Source organism: Alosa sapidissima, chromosome 7 (assembly GCF_018492685.1).
Source record: "Alosa sapidissima isolate fAloSap1 chromosome 7, fAloSap1.pri, whole genome shotgun sequence".
Classification (NCBI taxonomy): Eukaryota; Metazoa; Chordata; class Actinopteri; order Clupeiformes; family Clupeidae; genus Alosa; species Alosa sapidissima.
In genome coordinates this window covers 32,450,479-32,464,013 of record NC_055963.1, presented here as the reverse complement: position 1 = coordinate 32,464,013, position 13,535 = coordinate 32,450,479, and the positions used below count along the sequence as shown (strand labels likewise).

At 42.7% G+C, this 13,535-nt stretch overlaps 1 protein-coding gene across 6 annotated transcripts in view; it reads right to left on the bottom strand.

Moving 5' to 3' along the window:
* chl1a (cell adhesion molecule L1-like a) overlaps positions 1–13,535 on the bottom strand; it is a 68,942-nt gene that overhangs the window by 33,963 nt on the left and 21,444 nt on the right. For all 6 annotated transcript variants that reach the window (XM_042097588.1, XM_042097590.1, XM_042097591.1 and 3 more), the window contains exons 2-15: positions 10,750–10,950; positions 10,174–10,282; positions 9,675–9,865; positions 9,197–9,319; positions 6,388–6,558; positions 5,777–5,815; positions 5,406–5,502; positions 4,439–4,620; positions 3,846–3,980; positions 2,924–3,064; positions 1,844–1,955; positions 993–1,162; positions 517–682; positions 23–147 (exon numbers count right to left, since the gene is read on the bottom strand). In XM_042097588.1, the coding sequence (XP_041953522.1) occupies positions 23–147; positions 517–682; positions 993–1,162; positions 1,844–1,955; positions 2,924–3,064; positions 3,846–3,980; positions 4,439–4,620; positions 5,406–5,502; positions 5,777–5,815; positions 6,388–6,558; positions 9,197–9,319; positions 9,675–9,865; positions 10,174–10,282; positions 10,750–10,831 (1,843 nt within the window). In that variant the 5' untranslated portion in view covers positions 10,832–10,950. The remainder of the gene's footprint in view (positions 1–22; positions 148–516; positions 683–992; positions 1,163–1,843; positions 1,956–2,923; positions 3,065–3,845; positions 3,981–4,438; positions 4,621–5,405; positions 5,503–5,776; positions 5,816–6,387; positions 6,559–9,196; positions 9,320–9,674; positions 9,866–10,173; positions 10,283–10,749; positions 10,951–13,535) is intronic.

Sequence of the window (13,535 nt, the reverse complement as noted above, 5' to 3'; positions counted from 1 at the left end):
GGAGAGCTGGAGGTTGACCTACCCAGTACTGTGAGATATGCAGTGGCTCTGTCCTGGTCCAAGGTCGTCCTGGCGATGCATAAGTACAAGCCCTCATCACTGTGACTCACGTTGGAGATCTGCAGAATCCCGTCGTCTACAGAAAACCTATAAAACCAACACTATCTTCACACTCGACTCACAGGCTGACACATTCTATCATAACTGTGAATCAATCAACCAATCAATCAATCAATCAATCAATCAATCAATCAATCAATCAATCCATTAACCTCCTTACAATGAGGAAAGGAGTTATTAGATCATATTTCAATTGCATAAAGGATTCAGACAAAAAAGTTACAATTCCACTGCTGAATGGAATCACAGCCACACAACATGAAGCCCTAGTGTATATAAAGAACTGGCAATCACAACACAAAACGGACCCGCACGGGTGGCAGAACCATTCATCATCACTGTTCAATAACACTGTGCCAACTTGTAGCGGGTCGCCAGTCTGGGTGGCACTCTTACCGCACGTCTTCTGTGGAATTGAGGTATGTCTCCTCGCCATCTCGCGCCCAAAGGATCTCAAGCTCCCTCCGGAGGCTCCTGTCATAGTCCGCTTGGCAAATAAATTGGGCCATCGTGCCACGCAGAATCTTCAAGTCCTGTGGGGGCTCAACAATCCGAGTCGGATCTGGAGGAGACAAGAGGAGAGGAGAGGAAAGGAGAGGAGAGGAGAAGAGAGGAAAGGAGAGGAGAGGAGAGGAGAGGAGAGGAGAGGAGAGGAGAGGAGAAGAAAGGAGAGGAGAGGAGAGGAAAGGAGAAGAGAGGAAAGAGAGGATAGCCACTGATTGTTCTAAGGTCTCAAACGCATCAACTCCACAACCAAGTAATCTGAAAAGCCTCACATGTAAAAACATTGCTATAAGAACACCACACCTGACAGCTCTGTGAATATGTTAGCGGGGTAACAAGCAGTGTTCGTTCTCTCCGGAGGCCGATACCTTTTATCTCCAGCTTGGCCGTGATGTCTGTCACTCCCTCTGAGTTGGAGGCCTGGCAGGTGTACTGTCCCGAGTCGCCTCCCTCCACGCTCTTGATCAACAGAGAGCCGTCGTCCGCAAGCACAGAGAATCGTCCGCCTTCCACAATAGCTCCGGTCTCACCTGAGGTCCTGCCAGACAACATCCCCAACACAGGAAGGGTTATTCCTTTTGTATTGTATTATATGGACTAATCACCTGTTTAACTTGTTAACACTATTGCTTTAATTGTGCTTTATGTGTAAATAAACCGACTTGATTTAAAACAGGTTAGATGGTGGCTTGAGGAGTAAATAAGGATGCTAAATATTTTTTTTTTCTTTTAGTACACCTACAGTGTGGTCATAAATGTTAAATTGTGTTAAATCTTTCACCATGGTGCATTATTATGCTATTTTCAGGCTGTTTTTAACACCTATTATATGTCTCTCTCTCTCTCTTTCTCTTTCTATCTCTCTCCTACTCTATCTCTCTTTTTGTCCTTCGCTCTAGGACACAGCTTAGGTATCAACAAAGAAGTCCTCAATATGTCATTATCATCTGCCTGATCCCTCCTTCAACCACATGTGTGTCTGAACATTGGTAACAGTGATCAGATAACATTGCATGTTTTATGAAATGGTGAAAACATATACAATGATAAAATGGAAAAGAGAAAATAAGAGTAAAATTCTTCTTTCTGGAGCCGTACAATGTGCAGACCTTCTTCTTCCTTTTTGTGATAAAAATGGAGGCCCTCAAAACCAATTTGAACATTTCTATAGACGGTTGTGCCATTTTCACTGAGCAAATGATCTCGTCTATGAACTCACCAGATAATATGAGCTGGTGGCGAGCTGAAGACCTTGCAGTACAAGACCACGTGTTTGCCCTGCACTGCTGAGTACTCCAGGTAGTCTTTCGTCAGGATCAAAGGACGGATGTCTGCAGGCACATAATCAATGATCAGGCTCGCAGGTGAGCATAGCGGAGATAGAAGCCGACAGTCTGACACATTCGTTTCTCATGGCATAAACACACCAGGGCCAATGCCATTTCCTCTTATTAGTTAACATTAGTGACTATTAATATGCACTGTTATTGTACTGCTATGTTTGTACTGCTATGTGCAAATATCCAGAGATTTCATGATAATTAACTTCAGTGTTGACATGACAATGTCATACAACAGGAAATGTTTCATTGTGGAAGACTTACAGTGTCCGGCATCTAGCATGACAGATGTATAACAACTGGTTCAATGAGTGTAACCTTAAATCTTTAACGTTTTTTGGCATCTACATGTAGCAACATTTTACTTGGAGAATCCGCCTTCAGACTATCTACAGATGCTCAGATTATGAACAAAGTATTTGTTGACTCTCTGTTAATTACAATTTATGGTTAAGGTTTAGGTTAAAGTATCTGTTGACTCTCTGTTAATTACAATTTATGGTTAAGGTTTAGGTTAGGGCATGGATTTGGCTGGATTGGTGATGTTCAGGCAGCCATGGCCTACTGGTTAGCGCTTCAGACTTGTAACCGGAGGGTTGCCGGTTCGAACCCCGACCAGTAGGCATGACTGAAGTGCCCTTGAGCAAGGCACCGAACCCCTCACTGCTCCCCGAGCACCTCACTGCGCCGGGATAAGTGTGTGCTTCACAGCTACATTGATCAGATGATCTGTTGAAGACTCTGTGGGCGGACTAGCCAAGTAAAGTGTTACCCAAAACAATCATCAGAGACAAACACCCTATACACACATTCCAGAACAATTTCACAGCTATCTGTAATATATCACCCAAACTCTGGGACCTTTCACGACATTGCAAGCCATTGAATGAGCCGACTGAAGGCTCCCTATCTCTCCCGTCCACCCCCCCCTGCTCGGCCACCTCTGACCAGACACTTACTGAGCACCATGAGGTTGACGTTGGCCATGATGGAGCCGTGGCGGTTGGAGGCCTGACATTGGTAGACAGCAGTGTCGCTGCGCTGGACCTGGTGCAGCATAATAGTGTCATCAAACACTCGCCCGTTAGGCACGGTCATATCTGAGCACAAAAAGACAGAGGAGAAAGCACAGAAGAGTGAAGGGCGGGTGAGAGACTTGAAACAGATGGAGAATCAGTCCAATTTGCTGTGGGGTGACCAAGGCTATCAGTGTCAGAGGCTGGACACAGTAGTGGCCCCCTGATGAGCAAAATCAAAGACTTATCATCTGTTATTCTCACATCTCTTTCTGTCTGATGTGATAAGCAGAAATGCAAGATCAATTACATGTTTTTGCCATGTACCCTTTTTTTCTGTGGTGGTGATGAAAAAAAATCAAAAGAACAATAACACGGTTTGACTGGCTTTTTTCTGTGTAGTTGTACAACTCTAAGATTTGTGCCAATAACCTTTGGGATCTTAAAACATAGATGGACTATTAGTTTCAATTACTCATCAGTTATAAGGATGGGGTAAATTGTTTGAGAAAAAACAGACTACAAGGAACACACATCCAATAACTTCAACAGGTGCTAGATCAAAACTCAAATCAAAGGAAGGATCTGCACATTAGACGCTTCCAGAAACTTTCATTCATAGCAACGTTTCCTTCTCACAGATCTTCGTCAGGTATTATAAAATGAGGATCATTGGGTCAGTTGTTTACAACAACTCCAGGGTGGCATAGTTGGACTAGGTTGGCTTTTCTCACAGTCCTCCAGACTCTCATCGCTGCCCTCGGTCTCTGTTTATCTGCACTGGACCGTGCTGGTGAGGAGCAAAAACTAACTGTGTTTTGTCTCATCGCTGGCTCTGTTTGTCTGTTTATAGTCAGCCACATACCTCCAATGAGCTGTCCATTGATCCTCCAGGTGACAGTGGGCCTGGGTCTGCCAGCGGTGGCACACTTGATCTGCACGTCCGACCCGATGGTGACCAGCTGATCCTGGGGAGTCCCCTCGGCCCAGCGAGGTGGCTCTGAGGATATATATATAAGACCACAAGTTTATTATCAGTAATCAAATACGCTTCCTGTTCCAAAAGAATTCCTTAAAAGAAGAAGCATTGTCTGTTCAACTATTTAGTCTTAAGAAATAGATATAAGCACACAATACCCAGCAAAAAAAAAACATGCCAATAGCTCAGATTAATTCTGTGAGACTGTATGCTAAGTGTTTGTTTACATTCATTCTGGGTTTACATCCTGAAACATATTACAATCTTGCTGAATCATACTACAAATTTGAATATGTGTATTATGTTCTTATTTATTATCTTGTGTTTTATGTTAATTGAGTGTATTTGTGCTGGCTACTTGCTGTAATCCAAATTGCCAATAGGGGATATTAAAGACTATCCAATCCTATCCAATCTAAATTTAGCAATCCTTATCATTTCAATTAGGACTCGTATAGAAGTTTGTCTGACCCTCTCACCTTCAACAGACACCCTGAATAAGTGGGACTTCTCTCCCAGACTGTTCTTTGCTGTGCACTTGTACACTCCATCGTCCTCTTCCTTCACTTTAGCCAGGGTCAGCAGCTTCCCAAAATTCTTTATGTTGGTCCTCTCAGGTAGTTTCTCACGCAGTTTGGTCCACTCATACAAGGGAGTGGGTCTGGTGTGCATAGGCAACAAACACCCCACCAATCAAATATAGAATGACATTTACTACAATAAATTACCTCATGCATGTTTATAAAATAAGAGTCGATATAAAGATCATTCATTCGCTGTGTCTGTTCATGGTGAATGAAAGGCAGGTGATGATTGGCTCCTTGAACTAAAGTGTTTGTTATTACTATTACTTTCTAAAATGGATAGTTCCGGTCCTTGATTATGACTGGCTGAATCGTGTTCGATGCTGTTGTAAAATCCAGCACAAACATACACCTTGACTGCATCTCATTCTATATTACTGTGCTACCATAACTTGATACAAAAGTTAAAGTAGCTGCGTCTCAAAGTTGCTCGGCAACCATTCAGGTAGAGGAAATATATTTCTTGGCGGAAGAACTCTAGCGTGTCGTGCCTAACAACGCCTCTAGCTGTTCTAAAATCAGTGTAACCTACGGCCTCTCAGGGCTTATTAGCTTAAATAAACAACTATTGTGTTTCAAATGGGTAATAGACTGCATTTGCACTGTGGAATAGTTGTACATTCCTTTGCAGCACAGTACATAAAGCCATTTACAAGTGCACACAAGACTACACACATACAGTACACACACACACACACACAAACACACACACACACACACACACACACACACACACAAGGAGCCACTCATCAGTGTCTGTACATGCTGTATGTTCATGTAAATGTAATATCTTAGAGTCAACTGCAGCAGTGGCGGCGCCGTGACTGAGAATAGAAAGAAAAACTTCAGGCAGGCTACTCACAGTCCCTCAGCAATGCACTCGAGCTCCAACTCATCTCCCTTCACCAGGTGCACCACTGACTGGTCACTAGGGGGCAGCAGTAGGCTGGGCTCGCGTTCTAAGGAACCCATTCACCACAAATCATTAGGAAGGATTCACACAAATGTTAAAGACTATGTATGTGCAATGTGTGGCCTGTGTGTGTGTGTGTGTGTGTGTGTGTGTGTGTGTGTGTGTGTGTGTCTGTGTGTGTGTGTGTGTGTGTCTGTGTGTGTGTGTGTGTGTGTGTCTGTGTGAGTGTGCATGTGTATATAGGCATGCAAGTTAATAAACTCTTGCTTGAAATAACTACTTTATGCATTTCTGGGTCATTAAGCTTAAACAATCCTTACCTGTGCTTTTGCCTTCCTCCAACTCAGCATCACCTTTTACTGAAACATGGGAGAGAGAGTTGTGAACATTTCCATTGCATATCTGCAATGCAACGCTACAGTCTCAGCCACTTTAATTTCCCCTGGGGATCAATAAAGTATCTATCTATCTATCTATCTATATGTAGTTGAGGGGTACATGGCCTGACCATGGAGGTAGGCCTATTATATAGAACTGGAGAAGGCGAGGAAGTACTGCCCCCATTAACTTCAATGGCCCATGCTAGCTATTTCAGCCAAGTCTTTTAAAATGGCATCCAAGATTTACTCACTTCTAACCACATTTTCACAAACAAGCCAATTAGGTGCCACATTACAGATGGTCATAAGTTATGTTGTCCATGTGGATTGGCTGATCCTTCTAGCATGAAATGACTAGTTCATCAACCAATACACACAGAAAATATACCTTTGTGTCCACCTGTAATGTACCACATTGGTTTGTTTGTGAAAATGTGGCTGGAAGTGAGCACGTCAGAGACCATTTTTAACGAGGGTAGTGACCAACTGGGATGCTAACTAACTGAAGCTAACCCTCTGATCCCCCCTGGGCCTGTCATGAGCCTACTTACCGGGCTTGACCACTAGAGACATGGCTGTCTTCTGCACGATGGTGCGTATCGTGGTGAAGGCGGCAAAGCAGCAGTAGTCACGGCGACTGTCCTTCACTACGGCATTGGAGAAGTAGAGGTTCCCGTTCAGACCCATGGACACCCTCTCATCCTGGTCAATATGATGCAGCCCTGAGGAGAGAGAGTGAGAAAGAGAAAAATGTTAAATATCTTTATATATATATATATATATATATATATATATATAAATATATATATATATATATATATATAGAGAGAGAGAGAGAGAGAGAGAGAGAGAGAGAGAGAGAGAGCTGTTGAGCTGTTGTGGCCATCCAGAATGCCATGCCCCTCCCCCTCCATTTTAAATCATCATTAGGAGGAGTTTTGATCTAGAACTACTGAGCTAACTACCTTAACAGAATGCAAAAACCTTACAAAGTCCCAGCTGGCACCCAGATTAAGTCTTGCCAGCATGCCAACTGGCATCTTTCAAAGATATTGTTGGCAATGTGGTGCTGGGTGTTTCGTCCCCCTCCAACACACTAATGCATTGCCTGGCTTGTGGGAACCACAGGTGTGTTGATTCGTCTTTCACATCACCATATGAATTTGAGACTATAACAAGAATTGCTCTTAAAAATACATCAAAAAGAGGGAATTTATTTCCACAGTCTGTCTTTAAACAGGGGTCACAAGAGGCCCTTCTGTACAGAGAAAGGGCACTACTGCCTGTGAGGATGAGGCTTTTATGCCTATTTTTCCTGTGGACCAAAAGGCTCAGACTGCCCTGGATTGCTCCCTCTCACCAAAACTCCCGTCTGAGACGCAAACTAGCCCATTCACTCATGACAATGCCTCTGCCTCCTAGTAGTCGGTTTTCATGGTCAACTCTGGTTGCCATGGCAATTATTCACGGAACATAACTTTCAAAAAGAGTTCCATTAGGCCTCATCTGCAGAAGCTGTTGAAGAAGCTCTTGATAAACTTTCAATTATTTGATATGAATATATACAGTGATGGCCAAAAGTATTGGCACCCATGCTAAAATTGACTGAAAAGAGGAATATAAAATCATCTTTTGGAAATTGATCTTAATGCCTTAAGTGAAAAATGAGGAAATATCTAACCTTTAAGGACACCGATTTGCATTGAGCTCAATGAGCATCAAACCAGCTAATAGGCTAACTGAAATAACACCCATGCCAATCTCTAGGTATGGTGAAGGGTATGTGATGATGTGGTGCTATTTTAATTCCAAAGGCCAAGGTAACTTTATCAGGATGCACAGTATTCTGGATCCATGAAATAACTGGCCTTTAAAAATAAAAATCTGCCTGTCTCTATGGGAATTTAACATAGGGGTGGGAATACTTATGACCCCTGTATTTTAAGGAAGAACATTTATTTATTTATGATACATTATTCATTCACTAAGAAAATTGGTGTCCTTAAAGGTTAGATATTTCCTCATTTTTCACTTAAGGCATTAAGATCAATTTCCAAAAGATGATTTTATATTCCTCTTTTCAGTCAACTTTAGCATGGGTGCCAACTTTAGCATGGGTGCCCACCCCCACCCCACACACAGAGACAAATACTTCTCAACAAGTAAACCATTTCACATCCCCATTTATTTCTCCACAGTGTGTGTCACAGTCTGTATTGTATTTGTATCCTGACCATGACTCAGGTCTTAATGAGCGAGAACATTTCAGGCCGGGAGCGAGCAGGCCTGACCAGCGACGACGGACGACACCTTATCACTTGTTGGCCAGCTGAAAGAGGGCCAAGGTCTGGGCATTCTCTGATTGCAGCACTGCCAAAGAGGACAGCAACAGGGGGAACAGTGTCTAGCACACACAGCTGACCCAAATACTTCTAAGCTCTGAGAGCTTTGTCCAGAGATGAGTCTGTGCTTTTCAGCATTCAAACTGGGGCAGCAAATATGCATTAGATTATATTAATTTGTTTTAGCATATTGTGTTAACAGGAATAACACTGCTACTCATGATTATTATTGCATTGCTACACTCAGGCTAGTTCACGTTGTAGAGTAGTGTGTCTGTTAGGAGAATATGTTGATCCTTGTAAATCCGCTGTCGAACATTTACCTGAACAGGTTGAGCAAGGCAGAATCAACACTAAGATCATAGAGTAATTCCCACAGAGCACACAAACAGACAACATTATACCTTACATTATAACATTATACCATTATACCAACCTTACCTGTAACTCAAGTCACATTAGATCAAATCTGCATAGTCTTCCTGATTTTGTTACACTAAGCATTGAGAAACCAGATAAAACATCCAACCCAGATAATATGAGCTTATGCTGGAGAATGATATTGAAATTGTCTGATTCTTGCATAGTATCCACTGAAAAACCCTTTTCCATGTTGTTGTGGTTAGACTGATGTGGGTGCTGCTCACCAGTGGTCATCCAGGGACAACATGAAAGATAACAGTCGTGTATAGTCTAGTTTCGTTTGAGTGACAGGAAAGTGGTTTTATTAGAAAAACTCAAAAACTGGCATTTTGCTCTTCCCTTAGAAAAATGTGTTACTCGTACCAAATGCACTTTGACTCAAAACATCACCCTTTTGGTGTCACAACTAATAGAGTTTTCTTAGGAAAGAGCAGTGCACCAGTTTAGCATTTTTTTCTGTTCTTCTGGTCTTTCTTCTGAACACCAGCTTTTTATTGGACATGCTATCTTTTTCAAGTCATACTGCATCTGTGAACCATCCACTGAATAAAACAGTTGTAATGATTGCATCGTGTGTACTGTAGCAGGCCCTCACCGTTAGTCATCCAGTAGATATGGCGTGGGGGGATACCTTCGGGGGGGTTGCACTCCAGAACAATGGACTTGCCCTCTTCAACCACCACCGCCGGCAGCTTCTCTTTGGGGAACTTCGGGACATCTTCACATGGGCAAAACAAAGTCAAGGAAACTATCTTCAAGTGCTCAAAGTGCATCAATAGCTCAATGGTAAAGTGGTTCACTTGCATCTTATTATGAGTGCTTCCAAGCACTTATGGGGGCATAGTGTGTGCTTTATCACGGTCCTGTCTGTCTGTTTTGAGCCCTTTGTTGCGTGACTACAAGCCAAAGAAATCTTCTATAACTTATAATAAAAATGCTAAGGATGTACTTGACAATTGAGAAGTATTTGTTATGCCATCTTTGCTATGGCACTTCTAGAGTCATTTTTTCATACTATAACCTTGAAATAAATAACCTGCATGCTTCAGCTGTAGCAATGCTGCTCCACTTACTGGGTACAATAAACTGGGTCTCCTCTGTTATGGCAGTTCCTAGTTCGTTGGACGCGTAGCATCGGTACTTCCCACGGTATTCAGAGGTGTGTTTATTGTTGGGGATCACAAAGGTCCCGGAGTTCGGGTGCGTCTGAAGCCGAGGATCGCGCCGTGGGTCAAAGTGCTGCCCGTCTCTTGTCCATCGGTATCTGCCACGGGTTAAAAAAATAGATTTTTTTCTCACTGACTTGGAGACACAACAGAAATAGTAATATGCCATATAGCATATACAAACTCTACAATCACTTAATCTGACTGGTTTCTCATTGATGTAGTAAAACAAAACAAATATGGATATGTCTTAGTACTGTAGTATATGGCAAATACTGTATGTCATATATACTGTATATGCCCCTGTCCAGGACAGTTCATTCTCCCAGTGGTATGTGTTAACCGAGTGAGTGTAAATCTTATACAGTGACGGTAGCACTTGTGTAGTATGCAGTGTTGCACTCACGCTGGCTGCGGGTTGCCTTTGGCTTCGCACTTCAGAGTGAAACTCTCATCAAACGGGAAGGCAATCAAGAAGCTGGGCGCCTTTGCCGTGATGGTTGGCAGCTGTTCCACTGGAAAAAAAAAAAAAAGAGAAATGAGAACAGTCAAAGAGCGGATGGAATGCTGGTTGGTTGGTCTGGTTGGAGAATAATTGTTACAGAGTGGCAGAGATGGATACAGTGGATGCAGGAAGGACTAGAGCCCTGGAGGAGAGACATTAGATACAGATAAATCCAGCATTTGGAGGAATTGGGAGATGTTGGGAATGACAGCAGTCCACTACAGCACACTGAATTGCATGGGGTCTGCCAGGGGACTGCTTGTGCTACTGAGCTACTGAGCATCTACCAAGAGGACATGCCAGAGTGAAGATTCATGGAGAATGTGAGTGCAGACACACACACACACACACACACACACAGAGACATAGTAGACACACACTTACACAGACACACACAAACAACACATTCCAACAGAATGACACCCTCTGTCTCACAAATGTGAGTGTAGACACACACACACACACACACACACTCACCTTCTAGGGGGATGTGGAGCCCAAAGACGGTGGACGACAAGGCCAGGAGGATGCCCAGGCAATGACCCCACAGCGGCCTCATCACCCACACTGTGACGGAGCTGATGATATGAGGGTGACGTGACAGGAGGGACAAATCTTGCTTCAATGCTGTGGCCTCTTAACTGTTCCAATGATGGCTTAGGTTAACAAACATCAGAGCTGCAAGGAAATGGGAAATGAATGACATGTTACTTATTGCTTCTTAATGCCTCCCTGTAATATTACAGCTATTTGGTCATGCAGCTGGTGTTGAGTGGGTTTTCTTTTCAGAAGCAGCTTTAAACAGTTTTGCCGTTTTTACCATGTAATCATAAACCGGCAGCAAGATGAGTCTGAGAGCTCTTTGCATTTGCTCTGACAGATCCATCTGCTCACTCTCCCATTGAAACGGGTTGAAATGTGTCTGAAATATGGGGAGGGCTTTATGTGATGACAGACTGAGGAGCGCTGCTAAAACAATTTTGTAGACAATCAATGGCTGTGCTGATCACAACACTCTCTTTAAGAATACTGGTAAACAACAACATTTAAAACCTTTGTTGACAAGAAACATGTGTTTACAGCACTTTTGAAACGTTTAATATAATGTTTATTTCAACCACTGGTTGCACCTCTAGGGTCCAAAACAATTCTCAATTAAGAAGACTGATGATGATTGCAATAATATGGAGCAGAATTTTGTTGTACTTTATGATGTAGTTCCTTTGCCAGGTGTGATTCATGATTGCTGGAAAAAGCTTGAAACTGAATTATAAGACAACTATGGTCTAAGAACAACCTGGGGCTTTTTTTGGATAAATATGATCAAAAAAATCTTGCTAACTGCAGCTTTAAAGGCACTGACAAGGCTCAAAATATCAATCTGTGATACTGTGGAGAGGGTCCATACTCTCTAAAAACATATCATCTGTGGTACTGTGGAGAGGGTCCATACTCTAAACAATCATTTGTAAGAGTACAGAAAGGGTATTGTGCAGTACTAAAATTCTTCTGGTTGTTGCCATCTGGCTGAGAAAAGTCCATACAAGTTGATTACCGAATACAGCACAAGCTACTGCCAATGGAAACAAAAGGAGGAGAGTTTGGCTTATATGCACTCTCTTCTCACAAGAGACAGCAACTCCAATAACATCAAGGCAATGCAATGACTGATACAGTCTTTTTTATACCCTTTCATACAGGTAAAAATACTTCAATTTGTCTGCAGAGACCCTATGCAGCCTAGTTAATGGCTTAAAAGGGTGACTTAGCAGTAAATCAGCAAAGCAAAGCTGTCACCAAAGGCTATGCTACCATTTCGTTGTAAATTGATATTCCAGTCTTACTCAAAACTGCAATGTTGTTTTGGTCTCCAACAAAATATACACTCATTATCATCCAATAATAGACTGCAGGTTGTTCTTAGGTAGAGTTTTCCTTTAAGTTTCTAACACATCAATGAGTGCTTTGTCAATACACAGAAAGTGGCAGCCGTGGCTACTGGTTATTGCTTCGGTCTTGTAACCGAAGGGTTGCCGGTTCGAACCCCGACCAGTAGGCACGGCTGAAGCGCCCTTGAGGAGTGCACCTAACCCCTCACTGCTCCCCGAGCGCCGCTGTTGATGCAGGCAGCTCACTGCGCCGGGATTAGTGTGTGCTTCACCTCACTGTGTATCCACTGCGTGCTGAGTGTGTTTCACTAATTCACGGATTGGGATAAATGCAGAGACCAAATTTCCCTCACAAGATCAAAAGAGTACTTAGAGTATACACAGAATACAATGTTCCTTTTAGTCCTCTGGCCTTTCTTTAAACTGTTCAGTACTATTAGATCTTTAGATCAGAGTTTTTTGGTTACACTTTACTTGACAGTATCGACATAAGAGTGACATGACACTGTCATGAACATGTCATCAACAATGGCATAAAGTTTATGACAAAACGCTTCTGTCATCAAGTGTCATTCGGTTTTTGTCATAACAAGTTAGGGTTAGGATTAGAGTTAGGGTTAGGGTTAGGGTTAGGTTTAGGGTTAGGGTTCATGTGTCATGACAGTGTCATGTGTTCATGACAGTGTTATGTCACTCTTATATCGATATAGTCAAGTAAAGTGTTATCGAGTTTTTCACATAAATGCCAAACAAAAAAACTAGAACTCATATCATTTTCAACAAACAACAACAACCGGCAGACAAGGGAAACTGTTTTTAAAACAATATCTATCCTGTGCATTAGGATTATTTGGCAGATAATGCCGGATTAACAGGTATTGTCTGTGGTTGAGTGACTAAATGCTTGCCCAGTGCCAGCATGCCAAAGGCTCATACCACACTTAATCGCTCAGTCACACGACATGCAGCAACAAAGGGCCGCACCTGCCTGCATCTCCCTACTACAAAGCGCTTCCTACGGCCCAGACAGCAGTAGCCAGAGGTTACACTTAAAAGGCCTGTCCGTCCCCTCAGCCATTAGCTGCTCCTTAAAAACAGGGCTGGGGAGGATTTTTTGAAAGGTCTCTAAAACCAGTAGATGTTTCCAGTCAAAGTGAAAGGCCACACAGGACTCATGACATTTTGCAAATGGAAAGCAGCCTTTTCTCAGAGAAGGCCAGATACTGGCACAAGGCACAAGGGAAAAGCTGAAATGGGTTACATGTGTAGGGTAATATCCACAAAGTGAATTTTGTTATAGGAAGTCCAATAAACACAGAGGCTCATCATTAAAGGAATGTTCCGGAGCAAAAACAACCTAAGGTCTATTTCAGA